Genomic DNA, 17,416 nt, shown 5'->3' on the forward strand with positions numbered 1-17,416 from the left:
ATCAGGGTATATTTAATTGGAATTTTGGCGTTATAAAATTTGAAAGAGTACAGTACTTCCACTCATGAAAACGATTTTGCTAGAAAAAAAAAAAAAAAGGATAACTTACAGTATGTTGTAGTAACAAATGGAGATACTTCTACCTACAAATTCATTGGTTCTGTTTACAAAATTAGTCAAGTTGTACCCGTGTGAAAAAAAAAATCGTCTTAAAATTGTCTTTTGTTTTAGATTTTAAACGTGACACAAACCAAGACTATTTTTAAACTTTTTTAAGACGCCAAAAAAAAAAATTCCGAGAGCAGATTTTTTAAATTTGGTTCTCAAATTTGTTATGAAAATTAATTCTTAGACGGTTTTATGACTTTTTAACCTCTACATTTTTGAGTACGCTCTTTTTAAATTGAATTTGAAATTGTTGAAAACTTATTATAGGACAATCTTAAAACTTTTTTAAGACGCTCCGTTTTAATGTTCCGGGGCTCTGTCACCGTTAGCTTATCTTAAAATAGTCACGAAAAATTTTTTTAAAACTATTTTAAGATTTTTTTAAGATGATTTTTAGATTATTTAAAGACCATTTTAAAACTCTTTATAACAATTTTCCGGAGCTGTCGCTGTGACATCGTCTCATTTTCATAACAGGTCCCACTTTTTGCGAGTTTCGACTATTGACTAACTTCACAATCTCATGTATTTTTATTGCAAGGATGTATTTCAGTTTATGCTTACAGAAATCACTTTAATCAACAAATCTAGATCAGCGCTTAGTTTTAGCTATGTAGAAAGATGGCACTACTGGTTGTTTCTAATAACTATTATAAATATTTCCCTGATAGCCAGCGCTTTCTCAGTAAGTGTTGACTTCCAGCAGTTACGGTTAATTTATACATCAAGTTGGCGGTAATTCTTCTCTCAACAACAGTTGTAAGCAAATTGACGGAAATCTACGGCCGCAACTTGAATACAAGTTAATAATCAAATTTGTAGTTAAATTTCCTTTCAACCTTACTACAATTTGAAGGAAATACTTGTAGAGCAAGTTTTGACGTCTATTTGCAGAGTAAGTTATAGGTAACTAATAGGTAATCGCTCGCTTTGCCAACTCTTTCCGTCAAGTTTGCTTCAAATTGCGGACGTAGATTGACAGTAAGTTATAGGTAAGGTGGCTATCAGGGTTATTTTCTTCATTTGTCGTCGGTAATGACGACGTTATCAAAAATAAGAGACCCCATACCCTGATAGCCACCTTACCTATAACCCTGATAGCCACCTTACCTATAACTTACTGTCAATCTACGTCCGCAATTTGAAGCAAACTTGACGGAAAAAGTTGGCAAAGCGAGCGATTACCTATTAGTTACCTATAACTTACTCTGCAAATAGACGTCAAAACTTGCTATACAAGTATTTCCTTCAAATTGTAGTAAAGTTGAAAGGAAATTTAACTACAAGTTTGATTGTTAACTTGTATTCAAGTTGCGGCCGTAGATTTCCGTCAATTTGCTTACAAGTGTTGTTGAAAGAAGAATTACCGCCCACTTGATGTATAAATTAACCGTAACTGCTGGAAGTCAACATTTACTGAGAAAGCGCTGGCTATCAGGGATGAGTCACAACCGCCAAAAAAGTTTTTTTTTCTAATTGCGCCTGAGATTACACACACATTTTTTTCATCCTAAATAAAAAAGTTTATACAGACAAATTTTAATGAATCGTCTTATTTTAAGTTAAAAACTCTAAGCTCATGATAAGTATATGATAAAAATTAAAATCTAAGTATTTCCCTCTCAAAACTATCAACACTGCGCATGCGTCGCTAACATATGTTTCTCATAAGAACCCGGCAAGAGAGTATGTTTAGTTATAAAGCCAAGCAAATTTTTCTTTACGATCATTGTGGTAGTTAATCATTGTTTTTTTTTTTGTTACGTTAATTTTAATCAATTTTTCTATTATATAGTATTCTGTGACTTCAGGTATCAACGATTAAAAGAATTAGAGTTGCTTAGACTTAATTAAAAGAATTAGAGAGAACACCACAAAATATTGACTACGTAAGTAAAAAGATTTTAGTTTACATCTAACCTCTTTCCATCAAAAGTAAATTTAGCTATCTTTGTCACAGGTGTCTATTATACCATAAATAATTTTTCGTACTATTTTTCATTTTTGAATTTACAAACTTTATAACAATGGAATCTCTAACAATCGAACTACGACCACAACTCCGATCAGGTTATGTTTATATTCAATTAAAACCTAACAGACAAATTCACAGTATTAATATAAGTCAAGGTGGTGATTCAATGACTACCAAAATTGATGAAAAAGAACTGAAACTAAATCTTCTGCCCATTGAAGTAAATTCGTCAGTTACATCGTTGCAATTTTTAGATCAGTGGGTTGTTTTTCGCATTCAATTAAGCCAATCTACTTTGTACGACTTAAGTGACCTTAAAAACAACAAAAAGACAGAAGTTATAGCGACAGGCATTGATCTTCCTCCAACTCAGAGGAATCTTGAGCTAACTTGCACTGGTTGTAAAAATTCTATAACTAAAAATGAAGTCTTATTTGAAAGAGTCTTGTCACTTCCAAGTGAAGAGTGTGAACCCAGTGAATGGTTTTGCTGCTCGCACAGTGACGTCGATTACAAAAACATACTATGTCCTCGCACTAATGATTGTTTTTATGGGTCACATTACTATGTTCTGAATACGCAAATATTGAAACCGGAATTAGTGACTAATGATAACGAAGTGACTTGCAATCGATGTCTGTCGGTACTCGGAGTTGTTAATAGTGATGGCTCGTTCAAAATTTGGAGTCACAGCTTGCAATTTGCGTCCTTAGAAAATTTGGTAGCCTCTGGTGGGCAGAGAAAATCGCCTTTGGTTGATTTCAAGTTAGCGCTTAAAGAATTTTTAAAAAAAGGAAATTTGTATGAAGAAATGCATTACTTTGCCTCTGAGCATGGAAAAAAAGTGTCGTTGCTTATCAAGATAATGGACAAAAATTTGTTATTGTTAACGCAATCTTCGGTTGAGAGTTCTCTGGAGGTGAAGCTGAATGAACAACGTGTGATAAAAGTACTGTATAAGGTCTTAGATAATGGCTCGGAACCTTCAAAAGATGCCTCGAATCTCAGCGCTTACCGGATAAGTTTGTCAAGTATTAATGCGGCTGTGGATCATCTTATAGCATCGTCGCTGAAACTTCCACTGATTTATCGTAATACGGAAACTTATTGTATTGGTTATATTTTATGAATAAATTTGTATTTGTACTATAATTTTTTATTAATAAAATTTCATGGTCCAATTCTAAGATAAATATCTTGGACTATGTTCAGTTATGTACTTTAATTTTTTATAAGTTAAGAGAAAATTGTACTTTATTCTTAAGTTTACTCATGTTTTCCATAATATTCGACAGACTTTCACAAAGACATCATAAAACTTTAAATTCGAAAATTTATGACAGTCAAACTCAAGTAGTTGCCATTGTAAAATAATCCATTTAATGACTGAGACTAACCTTTGACACAAACGGACAAAATTTTACAACCCATCTGTTTATCAGATGGTAACCAAACTATTTTCCAACTTAGCAAACCTTCCCACGCTTCATTTAAACAACCCTGCGTTAAATAAATAATACCCTTTCCAGGATCTTCTCATTTAACAACAATTCCCCAACCCCAATCATTTTCCACCAACCAAAAGCCAAAATACCCTTCCCAAAATTGCACTCCCTGACTGACGATAGTTTGACGGAAAATCGAATAAGACAGTGTCTAAAAAACCTTTGACCACGCTCGCCGAGCGCCTTTATTACTGACAAACCTCTGACCAAGCTCGCCGAGCGCCTTACACCTGACCTTTACCGACTTATGTACCGATTAAGTGAATGTAAAGATATCGTCAGTAATCAATAAAATAAACCATAAAACGAAATATTTGTGATCTTTTAATTACAATCACAAACTTCTTGTCACATTAATACCATATTAATTTGTAAGAAAACAGTTTATTTATTTAATTTGTGATCATGGACCAGCTGCTCCTTATGACTTTTTTTTGAGCTCATTTCATTTTTCAACTCGGTACTTAATAATCATTTAAATGATTTGTATTTACTGTGCATGTGTCAAAAATAGAAAGAAATTATTTATACTTGTTTTGCATCAATCGACAAATCTTATAAAAAAAAATTTTTTTTTAAGCTCTTGAAAATTCAAATAAAATTATGTTAAACTTGGGAACAATACAATTATTCAATTATTAATAAAAATACTTATTTTAAGTCTTCTAAAGAAATATCCTCCCTTAATTACTTTATTGTAGAAAAAATTATTATTGATTTATTTGAAATTAAATTTAAATATGTGGTAAATTGATTCGAATGAAATTTATTTTATGAAAACAATATATGAGTTCATAATCCTTTCTAAAAATAATACATTTTGAGCTCCAATTTTTCTATGAAAATAAGTTAATCCAATTTTTCTATGAAAATAAGTTAACTGAAATTCATTTTAATTCGAAAAATGCATATATTTTTGAAACAATTAAAAACTTCAATCCAAGTAAAAAGACATGCAGCTTTGTTTTTTAAATATTAATTTTAAATATATACCTAGCTACGAAACAAAAAATTTATAATTTAGCTTTAATATCTACTGAATTAGTAAGTACAGTACAATTTATTATAAGATAACATTTATACTAAATCGTAGAATAATATTCATAATTTTTTAAATAATTGTAATAAAATTTTATAAATTTTTACACATTTCTACATGTATGTAGCTTTAATGGATATTTTTTCTCAAAATTTGAAATAAGTTTTATGAAATTACTAAAATTAAGATTTAATTAGAAAAATACTTTTCTGATTTCAAAATCCTTAACGTAAGTACCTCCATTGTATTAATACATTGTATTTATTATGTGGGTAGTCCTAGGGTTAAGAAAAATAGATTGTCCTCATGTTATTGTTTGTAGTCATCTTTGTAATATCTACCCTATATAAGTACAATATATTCTTGGTACTAATGTCTCATGATACTTTTAATAATCATTACATTCTTTTGCAAATTAAAAAACTGCTACCGACTACCTGACATCTAATGAAAGTTGATTTGGGGGTCTAGTCCGGAAAAAAGGGAAATGTTGCTCATTATCGTTTTGGATAAAGCTGTCCGTCGTTTAGTTTTTAATTTCTTCAGGGAAAGGGAAAAAATGGTCAATTCTACAAAATTCTGAGTATTAGTTATTCCAAGTTTTGGTTTTCCAGTAATCGGTTGTGTTTCAAGCTTAAAATTCTTACCTTGATTTAAATTTCAAAGTTTATTTAAAAATGAAAATAAAATGAATTTTTCAAATAACGGTGCTGACAAAATTTTTAATGGAACAGACATGGAGAGGATTAAGTGTAAGGAGCACTTAATAAAAGGTGGTAAGTAAGATTAACTCTAATAAACTCATTTTTGAATGTGATGCTGAAATGAAATAAAATTTTGTCATCTATTGATTTTTTTTCCATTAGTTTTTTGAAAAAATTTCAAAATCATCAATCAGGAATTTATAATTTGCAGGTGTATTTTTTTCCTCTACTCCAGCCATGGGTTCCTACGACTCCACTGGAGGAATCACGACCTTCATGTATTTTTTCGGTAATATTGTCCAACGTTTGGAGTTGCTCTTATGCTATTCCAAAAATGTACGGTTATTGCCCGAAGGAGTACTTGGATTGGGAAGTCCGGGGGCAGAACATCATGTCGGAAATACGCCAGTACAAAGCTGACATAATCTGCCTCTAGGAAGTGGAGATTGAGCAGTACGATATCTTCTTCCTTCCCGATTTCCAAAGCATGGGGCATGAAGGAGTCTTTGCTCCGAAGTCAAGAGCTTCGATGATGTCGGAGCCAAAGAGGAGGCTCGTTGACGGATGTGTCAGTTTTTGGAAGAATGATAAGTGAGTACTAAATTTTTGTAATTCTTATTTAACATTTGAATTAAATCAACATTTTTACTATCTAATATATTTTATCATTTTAGATTTTCCTTAGTCCGATCGAAGCTTGTCGAATACAAAACTCTGGCAATGCAGGGTCGCGTTGACTCCTCCGATATGCTGAACCGTATCTGGAGTCGTAATAATATCGGGCTGTTAGCTGCATTAAAAACTACTACAGCCGCCTAGACTCATGGACTACCAGTTGATCAAAATGACTTCGAGCAGTTAATAGTAGTAGCAAATACTCACTTATACCGGGACCCGAAATTTCCTGATGTGAAAACTATCCAATCTATGATGCTGACCAGAGGGATCGTCGCCATGGTAGAGAGCGTGAGGAGTTCGCCTGAAAGAATTCTCAAGTTTTCAGATATCAAGGTTCTGCTCTGCGGTGATTTTAATTCATTGATGGATTCTGGTAAGTTTCTGAGCTTGGCCAATTATTATTGATAGTAATTGTTGTCTTCAATTATTAACATTAAAAATTTTTACAGGGGTATTCCAGTTTCTGTCGATGGGTCAACTGTCGCTGAGTCACTCGGAGTTCCACACCGTTAAGAAGGTTCACTTGAGCCGAGACAATATTTTTTTTTTTAATTATTTTCTTGAGCGAAAACAAATTTTTTTTTTTATCCAAGATATTTCACTTATTCCAACAAATTAATTTCCTTGCTGTGAGAAATACGTATATTAATCCTAGAAAATTTTCTTGTTTTGAGAAAATTTAGTCCTTGCTCCAAAAAATTAAATACCTTGAGAGTAAATTTTCATTAATATTTTTATTGATTACCATATCAAATGGAAAGATCAAATAATATGGAATCATTTTTTTTCATTCAATATGTATAATTGGGCGTTAAAATAATCTAAAGTGGGTATCAAATATCCAAGAGAAAAATTTTCTCAGCTGAAGTAGGTGGCGCTACTTCCCTAAAGTATATAAAAATTTTCATCGGCGATTATAGAAATTTATTGTATCAAGTGTTTATAACAATTTGAATTAAGAAAAAATCACTTCCACCAAGAATAGAATTTCAAGAAAGATTTTTACTTTGGCCAACACAACTTCGGTCTTCCTTCAGGCACCTGAAAATTTGCTTGAGCCAAGAATTTTGTTTCCCAGTCAAGTAATTTTTCTTTCTGTGCAAGGTTTTGATTATATTGACGCGATCGTGGCCATAATGAGCGGAGAATATTGTTACGAGAATATTAATTTAATGTGATATGTCTAAATATTTTTGTATAAATGTTGTTATTTATAATATTAAGTAAAACAACAAAAACTAATATTTTTTAAAAATATACATTGAAAATTTGAAATAACCAGATTTAATAAAATGCTTAAATTTGTTTTATTCTTTTAATATTTAAAAATTTGGTATTTTTTAATTATTAATAAAAATTAAAAAATAATTAATACTATCATACTTTGGACTGATAATTAAAAAAAAATTTTTTTTGTACACTTCGAAAATGATTTTTTGCAATCTTATTTATTATTATTTATAATATATATATTATTATTATTATTTATAATATATATATTATTATAACGTAAAACGTTATAACAAAAATATTAATAAATTGTTGGTACAAGTGGGTGAAAACTGTTATTTTTATCGTTGCGCGCGCACATAGTCCTACTACGTATATCATTACCTTCAATCAGCTGATGAAAGTAAAAACACAGTTGATTTTTTTATATTTTTAAAATTAATCACGTGGTTATTATAAGTTGTTAACGAACGCTATTTTTTGAATGATCAAGGTTACGAATTTTGAATTCATAATATGGTCAAAAGATCAATACAGTAAGTATTGATTTATTTATTAGCTAAAATTTTTTTCTAAAAATATATTAATAATTTTTTCAAAGTAAAGTTGGTAAAAATCTAATAATTTTTTAGCTGAACATAAAAAATTATTTTTAAAATGATATCAAACATTTTGATTTTTGGACTTTTGACAATTTGTGTTGTTAATACGTCAGCTTACAATAAAAGTTGTGCAAAACTTGGAGAAATTGTAAGTATCAGTTTTTTTTTAATCTTGTTATCAAAATATTAAAACTGAAAGTCTTAAAATGGTAGAAAATTTCCCCTAGCTGAAAAAATTTTTTTTCAATCAATTTTTAATATTAAAAATTTTTTCTAGTGTGAAGATGAAGCTCACTGTTGTAATAAATTCGATGGGTGTTTTTTATCACTAAAGGAGCATGTTTCTCGATGTCAAGGCGATGGTAATATTTTTTGCACTTTTAAAACTACTTATTCAAAAATTCGCGGGCGTTAAAACGATTTTTTGCAAGTTTACGAGGACTGTGTACCGTACGTTTGGACTGCCACGCTAACTGGTGGTTAAAATGTACGTCGGGCAAAAATATTGGACTTTAAGATGTGTTTATTTTTTGTTAAAATATATTAACAGATTCTCTGCATTCTTTTGATCTATAACGTTTTGTTAGATTATTCCTGTTTAAAAATATTGATTGTAAAGAATTCAAAATAATGAAATTCGAATTCTTTTCAATAATTTCAATTTTTTGTTTGTACATATATAGATATACAGTTTGCATGGAGTGACCGCTCCTCAATTCTTTTCAATCAGTATTTTTAACCAGGGATAAAACATGTGTGAATTCATCAAATCGGAATCGTCAATTTAACTAACTCAAAAAATTCCATTATTTTTTGCTGAGTATCAATGATGCTTTATGAAAAATTCACAAACATATTTATATGTTTAAAAATAGAATTTAATGCTTGAGGTTATTTGTATATACATGGCTACTTTACTCTGAGAGTAGGGCAAGAAATTAATTTATTGGAAATTTTTAACAATTTTATTACTGTGCTGAAAAAACCGAAATTTTTCTCACAGCGATCTTTTGGTTTTAATAAAAATTTGTTTGATTTGGAAAAACAATTTCACACATAGAATTAACATCCGAGCTCATGAATTTCGTCGGAAGTCTCACTTCTTTATTTGCCACCCGGTCTATTATGTATAGTGGCATTGCGTATGCGCAGAAAGTTCGTATAATTATCAAATCGACAACACCCGCGAACTTTTGAAAATTAAAAATGTCCATAATGGAAAAAATAATTTTTAAAACTATTTTGTAATATTTTTTTTTTTTTTTCAGGCTTACTTGATAGTAGTTGTAGACATCCGATAGAATGTTCGAAAATTTTGGGAGGAACTTGTAAAAATGGAATTTGTAACTGTAAATCAGATCATAGAAGATACAATAGGCATCGATGCAAACCCCGTGAGTAACTATGGCTACTAAGTCATTAATCATAAACAAAACTTAAATTATGACATTAACCCTTTGATTTATTTCAGGTCACCTGAAACCGTGGGCTGAATGGCACGACAAATGAAGATTTTTCGCTAAGAATATATTTATAAAAATGGAAATTATTTATCCTATAAAATTGAAAACTATAAATCTAATAATTAACTATCCACTTTCAACTATTAAATAGGGTAGTGGATCTCTCGATCCTCATTCGCTCTACAAATTGTAATATTTTTCATTGTTTATGAATATTTTTAAAAAAGTTTAAAATATCTAAAAATTCACACTTGACACGCTAATTTTATCGTAATAAAAAAAAAAAGAATTATCAGCAAAAACAATAATTTTATCATGGCACTGATTGTAAGAATACTTGATAGATATATCTACTACTATAGTAAATAGTGCATAATAAAAGAATATTTATTTATAGCTATGTATTGACCATAGATAATTAGAATTTATTTATGTATTGGAGATCAATAATAATTTTTACTTATTTTTCACAGTAAATATATAGTGTAATGGCAGTGTTCCCATGATTAAATATGACAACTGACAACTAAATACTTGTAAATAAAATATAAAATTTTTTTTTATTCTTGAATAAATACTATCACTATTTGATAAAATTGTCTAAATAATAATTTTTACTGCTAAATAAATCAAAGTTGAAAGTAAAAATATTTATAGTCATTAAAGGTATATTAAAAAAATTAGGAAAACGGTTGACCCTGAAGGCCATCCCTGCAACTTCCCGCTAATTTTATACCTGGGCGCTTAAAATTGCACTTATGACTTTTTGAGCTCTTCGAGCTCAAAAATACAATTTATGTGTTGTTTTGAGCTCTCCGAACTCATGGAGATAGTTTTTCTATGCGTTTGAGCTCTTTGAACTCAAAAGTCTGATAGAAGTTTAAAGACTATTTTTTGAATTTTTTCTAACCACAATAACTTTTAAATGAATGAACCGATTTTCACGCGACTGGCAGCATTCGACGAAGTTTTTCAAGCCTTACAAAGAATTTCAAATTTTGAATTGATCGCGCGAGGAATTTCGGAGTTATTCCGAAAAAACACTTTTTTTGGTTTTCTTCCGTTCCCCTTCTCTTTTAAGAATTCTCGAAATCCATCAGTCCGAATCGGTCCAAATTGTATTTAAAATCTAAGTTCGGCCAAGCACATTCAAATGGCGTCACACAAGATGAAATTGGTCGAACCGTTCAAAAGTTATAAGAGGTTCACACACACACACACACACACACACACACACACACACACACACACACACACCGATTTTCCGTTGAATGACCAAGGCTAGCTTACCCAATTCTAGCTCAAGTATGGGTTGCCATTCAACGGCCATGGCTAGGCTCCCTAGCCTTGGCCCAGGCTCAGGTAATCATTGGGTTGGCCAAGGCTGATTACTCAGTTTTGGCCCAAGCATGGGCCAATATCGGTGCGCCAAGCTTGGTTGTCCAGTACTGGGCCAGCGAAGGACCCATCATTCAACTCTGGTAGTTCCGATATGGGAAGGCATATTTCAAGAAATTTATAAAATTTTTTTCTATCGAAAGATAAATGTATTTATAATTCACCACCAAAATTTCAGATCGATTTACCACACTGTTTTTGAGTAATGAATTTTCGAAATTGCATCATTTACACAGTTAAAATCAAAACACTAATTCGAGCCTCAAAAGCCTACTTTTTTTTTTTTTATGTTGAGCCTACCGCTGAATGTAAAATACTATTGTGACTCTCAATACACTCAAAATAGGGTATGGAGGCCAAAATTAGTGTTTTAGAATAATATTTTCAACCTTCAAAACCTAGGATCGCTTTGAACACCTTTTTATGCGATACAGCAGCCTACTAAGAGCATAAGTAGGTTTATTTTATGATTTCATGGAATATAGAATTTCATCAGTTTACAGGTGAAAAAATTAATTAAGCCCAGTTTATATATGTCGGAAAGCTCAAAAACACACATAAATTGTATTTTTAAGCTCGAAGTGTCAATTTAACATTTATTCTGTCAAATAAACACAAAAAAATGTTAAATCGCGTGCCTAAAGGTAAAAGGGCTTATAACAATTTATGCGTCCTTTTAGCTTTGCAAAGGTAAAAGGGCGCATATTTTTTTTTTTTATTGCCAATCAAGTAGTAGACACATTCTACACTTAAAATTGAAAAAAAAAGATTTTAAAGGTAAAAGGGCGTATAATTTTTTTTCGGTCAGTTTACAAAGAAACATATTCGTAGTTTAAAAATGTGAAAAAAAAAAACTTTCAGTGGTAGTAGCGGCGTAAAACCTCAGCTGTACAATTTTTTAAAGTTACAAAAGAAAATATATCCAAAAAACAATTAAGTACGCGTGATTATTTTCTCGCTTTTTATTTTAAGAAATAGTTATAAAATTTAAAAACATCAACAATCATCATGAAATTATAATGTTTCAAGAAAAATGGGAAATTTTAAAATATTTAAATGTTATAACTTTAAAATATTACCATGTTTTAAAAAAAGCGGGAAAATTTAAAATATTTGAATGTTATCTATCATTGTGATTTTTTTATTACTTAATTTGTTTTTGATTGATTTATTTTCTATTTGTTTATATTAAACTTTGTAAATGAGACTATTATTTTAGCATAACTCGTCTTGTGAAACTATTATTTAATATTTGGTATCAAAACTACAATTTTTTTATGCGCCCTTTTATCTTTAAGTAGTACTTTTCTTAAAGCTAAAAGGGCATATGTCTTGAGATCCGCTCTTTCAGCTTTAGGCTACCAACTTTTTTTTTTCACAGATTTTTACGGTTCGGTAAATTTTAAAACGAATGGTAAAAAAAAATTTTTTTATACGCCCTTTCACCACAAATCCCTACTAACCCTTAGCTATAAGCCCGTTTACCTTTAAGCACGCAAAATATTTAATATGAAAATTTTGAATGCAAAGTTTTGACGCAATGATGCAAAACTTATTCTTACTTTGTACATTATAAAAATTTTCAATTAAATACGTTTCAGCAATTATAGATTTTCGAGCTTGAAAAAGTATCACAATTATGTTTTTGAGTTGGAAGAGCTTAAAACTTCCGAGTAGATAATTTCTCGAGCGTTTTGAACTTGTATATAGCGGATGGTCTGTTATGGTCAACCTTTTTACAGATTTTTCTCTGTAAATTCGTACAATTATTAACGCGTAAATTTTTTTTATTTACCAATTTGTAAATAAGCCTCTTTCAAGTAGGAGTCCCCTAAATTTTCGTTAATAATAACATCTTCAATATCCTTGCCAGAAATCTTTTTGTACTCGACAAAACTTTTCCGTAAATCGGATAAACTTACAGTGGCTAAAACGGCATTGAATGTCATCTCATCTTGGTGTTTATAAAGAATCTGAGCTATCTCAACAGCTGCTTTATTGTCTTGATTAAAGTTACTTTCTTTCCTGTTACTCTGTTCAATAACTTATTTTTAAAGTCAAGTTTTTATAATTAGTTATTTAAGAGTCAATAAAAATAACTTACAGCAGTTAACAATACAAGTAGACTTCGGAAGTAACCAGATGTATCTCCCTCTATGTCGGTAGCTAATGATTGTCCATATTCTATCCAAATAATGTCAATTTCATAAGTGAATATTGTAATTTCTATATATCAATAATTTCTTACCTTTTTTGTAGTAATCACAAACCATGCGGACGGCTTTGTTGCTCAATGGAACTAAAATCTCGATGAGATCGTCTTCCCACGTACCCGCGCCGTTCATGGCATTATATAATTCTTTGGCAAAATATTCCCATGAAGGTGTAAATAATGCAGATGAAAACTTCTGCAATCCGATGGAGCTTAAATTGTTTATTTCATATACCAAATTTTTATTATAGATATCTTCAAATTTAGCAGCTATTTCTAATCACTGGGCAAGACTTCGAGTACAAATAAGTTTTATAATTTTATCGCTAGCTTTCAGTTGTATTGCTTTATATAATGCTTTTGCATCTTCTTCAATATTTATCGATTGAGGCGGTTGTACTGCCAGTTGACACTAAAATTAATATTAAAAAATTGATTGAAACTACAAAAAAAAATTTTAATTTTGAGCAAAAAATACCTGTGAAAAATTTTCTAATATGATCATAAATATCCAAATTTTATGTCTAGCCTGATCAATTTTCTTTACGCTACTTTAATCAATTTATCATACAAAATAAAAATTCATTTACTAATCAATCGATAATAAAAGCTCTCTTACAGAGTTAACAAAATTGTTTTTAATTGCGAATTCTACACTTCAGACTTGACTTTCTTTTAACGAAACGAATTAATTAGTCTCCATTATAGATTTTTACCATTACTTTTGGTTTAAAAATTTTATAAGGCCATATCAAACCATATCAGGACATATAGATCTATTAAATTATCTGATATGAACATATCAGTAAATTTTTTCACAGACATGAAAATTTCAAAGCATAATCACACATTTACTTAAATTAATACTCAATACTCACAACGAAATTATTTGATTCGTATATAAAATGTTTCATATCTAAAGAAGAAGTCAATATTTTTTTGTCAGTTATGAATTATGTCAAGTGATGAACGAATTTTAATTATATTTACCCTGTACATAGTATTGTTGATGTATTGATTGATTGCAACCAACGATTGAATCTCCAATTGCAATTATTATGAGTAGTAATGGAATTAAGTAATTAAATTTAACAGCCATTTGACTTTCGATGCACTTTACTTGGTACAGTATATTTTTTCAGTGAATATTTTTGTCGTGTGTAGCATTCATTTAAATAGGATGATGGGGGGAAACTATACTAATAGAAAAGGAAAAATATGGTGATAAAGAAAAGTAGTGGAAAAATACGTGGCAAAAAAAAATAATTTTTTTTTTTTTTAAATAGCTTTATACTTATTACAGAACAATTAAATTTGAAAGGTTGAATTTGTGACAGGGAAAACTGAACTTCCCATGGTCGTTATCGACCACTTTATTGACGCCACGATAAATGAGGGTTTTCCCTTACCGTTCGATTTTGACAAGTAGTTCAGACTTGTCACCGGGCGTGCAAATCGAAAGTCCCCACTGCTGTCCCCAAAAAACGAAGCGGGGTTGACAATAGGAAAGTTCGAGAACTCGGAGTCAAGGGTTATAAAAGATCCGACAAAAGAAACATCAACGCTTTTTGAGCCAGGCCCTGGAACAAGTAACACTTTTTGAGCCAGCCCCTGGAACAAGTAACACCTTTTGAGCCAGGCTTTTGAGCCAGTGACGCTTTGAGACAGTGAGGCTTTTGGCAAAACAGTGAGTCAGTGTAGTGCTGTGTAGTAAATTCTGTCATCAAGATTTGGGACCATCAAGAAGGAAGTCAATGGACGATCCGGGATTGGGAACCCTTTACTTGGAGTCAGATAGTTCATTGAAGACGAGAGAGAGAGACCAACCAGCCGCTGATTTCGCCCGTTTCCACCGGGACTTCACTTAACGTTTGGAGAGTTGTAAAAGTTAAGTCAGGTATTATTATTACAATTATTTCAGGCCAAGCTTGAATTTGAAAATTGAGAGGCCGAATTAACTGTAATAAAATTTGTCAATTAATGATCGCTATTGTCTCAGATGTCACTTTTAATTTAGTAGATTCTTTTATAAGTAAATTATTCATAAATGTCAATTAATTAGTTGTTACAAGCCTTTTAGTTATGGGAAATTATTTAGTTAAAATTATTTGATTAAGTTGAAATAGTAGAAGCATTTGTGTAATTTAGATAGTCAAGGTCACTTTGGAATATATGCAGTTTGAATATTTAATGAGGCTTGTTAAATTTGTAGAATTTGAAATTTGAAATTTTGTAAAATTAATTCTAGGCCGTTGGGCTGAATTTAATTAATTTAGTAAATCTAGTAAATTAGTTTATTGAGAAAATAGTTAATGACTTTAATTGAATAATTTTGATTGATAAAATTTGGTAATGAATTAAATTAGTGAATTTGGTAATTGGTATTAAAGAAATGTTAAGCGTAAAATTCAAGGAATTTAGATAATTAGTAATTCGAAGAAAATTGAGTAATTAGAGAAAGTGGGTATTAAGTTAGCGTCCGGTGGACGATTTTTGTATGGAATTTAGTGAGTATTTAGAAACGTTGTATAGACGCCCGAGTCGGGGGTACAACGGATTAAGTTAGGAAACCGCTGCGTAGACGCCCGAGTCGGGGGCGCAGTCGGGAATAGGTTTTAACTGATATTCCGTCAGGTTGACGAGGTAAATTATGTTAATTGGTATTCCGTCAGGTTGACGAGGTAATTAGTTGGTATTTTATGGTATTCCGTCAGGTTGACGAGGAAATTAAGATATTGAGATATTCCGTCGGAGTGACGAGGTTGAATAAATTGGTTAATTAGTTATAGGAAAAATTGGCAAGGGCCATTTAGCGTAGGTGAGAGGTTCTCATATTTAAGTTAGTTTATAAGGAAATTTGTTAAGTTTGAAATTTAAATTGAATAAATCATTTATATTTTTCTAATAATTTCTCTCAGTTTTATTCGCAGCCTTTCTCGGACTTCTCACGACCCTGTCCTTTCCTTCTCATGCTCCTCCGGTTTCTGGGACACCGTGTCTAAAATCCCAGTGGCGCCCTTTCTAAAGAGGAAAGGGGTAGCTAACTGGACCTGGGCAAAACCCCACGGTTACAAATTTTTGAGTCTTGAACGAATTTTTTGATAAAATTCAAGCATTTATCTAGAAAAATTTTTAATTGAACGATAATTTAGAAGAATATTCACACATTTATCTAGAAAATCAGCATTTTTTTTAACGGTTAGAAGTATTTGAGTCAAAACTGAGCTTGAATTCTATAGAAAACAACTAAATTTATTATTGCAATCAATTGCAGCAAATAATAAAATCAAACGTTAAAATGTTTTGTGATTGTTTAGTGGTGTTTTTTTTTTTTTTTTTTTTTTTTTTTTTTAATGAGAAAAACTGCCTCTTTTTTTATTAATATTTATCAAATGCAGTAAAAAATTGAACTATAATTTTTTTATCGGACTTTGGAAATAATTTAATGACGTTTCGTGACCACAAAATTTATGGCAAGAATAAATGTCGTCTTAAGTTATCTGACGTCACGAAAACTACATCGTACTGTTCATATTACAATTTATTCAACTTTTTTTATTTATTTATTTAGTTTTAATGCCAAGGCGTTGAGCCAAATGACAAATTTTATATACATAGATAGTGTTCAAATAAGTACAATAAATTCTGAAGTATTAATAAAATATATAATGACAAAATGATAAAAAAAATTAGGAAAACGGTTGACCCTGAAGGCCATCCCTATAACTTCTTGCTAATTTCATACCTAGGCGCTTAGAATTTTATTTATGATGTTTTTGAGCTCTTTGAGTTAGCTCTTCGAGCTTAAAAGTCTGATAGAAGTTTAATAAACCAATATTGTTTAAATTTTCAAACTGCAATTACTTTTGAATGAATAAACCGAGCTCAAAAGCATAGCACAGTTATTTTTTTAAGTTCGAAGAACACAGAAATAAGAGAAGCATATTTTTCTTTGTTATTGAAGGGCATGAAAAACTTCATCGATTGCCGCCAATCACGTAAAAATCGATTGATTCATTCTAAAATTAGGATAGTTTGAAATTTCAAAAAATAGTGTTTTATTAAACTTTCATCAGACTTTTGATCTCGAAATCACATATAAATTATATTTTTGGGCTCGAAAAGCTCAAAAACATCATAAGTACAATTTTAAGCGTTTAGATATGGAATTAGCGGGAAGTTGCAGGGATGGCTTTTAGGGTCAACCGTTTTCCAGATTTTTTTTTTATAGAAATTTATAATTTTTTATTCTACTCTTTTGCGTTTTTAATCTGCAGTGTGCTGTATTGTGCTGCATCGTGCTGGGGCGTGCTAGGCTTCAAATCAATCGTCAATAAATTTATTTCTAATGATTGTTATAAAAGAATCGATTCGTTTTTTTTATTTCCCATCGCAAACCTTGAGCTTATATCGAAATATCGTCGCTGTTAGAAAACCGCCAC

At 30.7% G+C, this 17,416-nt stretch overlaps 3 protein-coding genes across 5 annotated transcripts; 2 read left to right on the forward strand and 1 right to left on the reverse strand.

Moving 5' to 3' along the window:
• Positions 1-1,838: 1,838 nt before the first annotated feature.
• LOC141537968 (E3 ubiquitin-protein ligase E3D) lies at positions 1,839-3,354 on the forward strand. 2 transcript variants are annotated; one of them, XM_074259194.1, is made up of 3 exons: positions 1,855-1,902; positions 1,980-2,057; positions 2,129-3,354. In XM_074259194.1, exon 3 carries the CDS (start codon positions 2,196-2,198, stop codon positions 3,270-3,272), a length of 1,077 nt encoding a protein of 358 aa, XP_074115295.1. In that variant the 5' UTR covers positions 1,855-1,902; positions 1,980-2,057; positions 2,129-2,195; the 3' UTR covers positions 3,273-3,354. The 2 variants fall into 2 exon arrangements, with proteins under 2 accessions (XP_074115294.1, XP_074115295.1); XM_074259193.1 differs by having other exon boundaries at positions 1,839-2,057.
• Positions 3,355-7,589: 4,235 nt separating this feature from the next.
• LOC141538070 (uncharacterized) lies at positions 7,590-9,958 on the forward strand. 2 transcript variants are annotated; one of them, XM_074259357.1, is made up of 5 exons: positions 7,590-7,835; positions 7,906-8,049; positions 8,179-8,263; positions 9,170-9,295; positions 9,373-9,958. In XM_074259357.1, exons 2-5 carry the CDS (start codon positions 7,957-7,959, stop codon positions 9,408-9,410), a joined length of 342 nt encoding a protein of 113 aa, XP_074115458.1. In that variant the 5' UTR covers positions 7,590-7,835; positions 7,906-7,956; the 3' UTR covers positions 9,411-9,958. The 2 variants fall into 2 exon arrangements, with proteins under 2 accessions (XP_074115458.1, XP_074115457.1); XM_074259356.1 differs by having other exon boundaries at positions 7,594-7,835; positions 7,932-8,049.
• Positions 9,959-12,549: 2,591 nt separating this feature from the next.
• Positions 12,550-13,162, reverse strand: LOC141538279 (annexin B9-like). The gene is made up of 3 exons (XM_074259659.1): positions 13,011-13,162; positions 12,867-12,946; positions 12,550-12,795 (listed from the first exon to the last, which is right to left on the reverse strand). Exons 1-3 carry the CDS (start codon positions 13,105-13,107, stop codon positions 12,550-12,552), a joined length of 423 nt encoding a protein of 140 aa, XP_074115760.1. The 5' UTR covers positions 13,108-13,162.
• Positions 13,163-17,416: the final 4,254 nt, after the last annotated feature.

The sequence above is a fragment of the Cotesia typhae genome, unplaced genomic scaffold (genome assembly GCF_013202065.1).
Source record: "Cotesia typhae breed Kobodo isofemale line unplaced genomic scaffold, CoteBio_Ctyphae contig_20, whole genome shotgun sequence".
Lineage (NCBI taxonomy): Eukaryota > Metazoa > Arthropoda > Insecta > Hymenoptera > Braconidae > Cotesia > Cotesia typhae.

What these genes read in the sequence shown, in the direction of transcription:
- LOC141538070 (XM_074259357.1), top strand. Translation starts at nt 7,957, where the DNA reads ATGATATCAAACATTTTGATTTTTGGACTTTTGACAATTTGTGTTGTT. An exon ending in GTGCAAAACTTGGAGAAATT is followed by an intron (nt 8,050 to 8,178) that starts GTAAGTATCAGT and finishes AATTTTTTCTAG; the next exon opens with TGTGAAGATGAAGCTCACTG. An exon ending in TTCTCGATGTCAAGGCGATG is followed by an intron (nt 8,264 to 9,169) that starts GTAATATTTTTT and finishes TTTTTTTTTCAG; the next exon opens with GCTTACTTGATAGTAGTTGT.
- LOC141538279 (XM_074259659.1), bottom strand. Translation starts at nt 13,107, where the DNA reads ATGAACGGCGCGGGTACGTGGGAAGACGATCTCATCGAGATTTTAGTT. An exon ending in TTGTGATTACTACAAAAAAG is followed by an intron (nt 12,947 to 13,010) that starts GTAAGAAATTAT and finishes TTATTTGGATAG; the next exon opens with AATATGGACAATCATTAGCT. An exon ending in TACTTGTATTGTTAACTGCT is followed by an intron (nt 12,796 to 12,866) that starts GTAAGTTATTTT and finishes GTTATTGAACAG; the next exon opens with AGTAACAGGAAAGAAAGTAA.
- LOC141537968 (XM_074259193.1), top strand. Translation starts at nt 2,196, where the DNA reads ATGGAATCTCTAACAATCGAACTACGACCACAACTCCGATCAGGTTAT.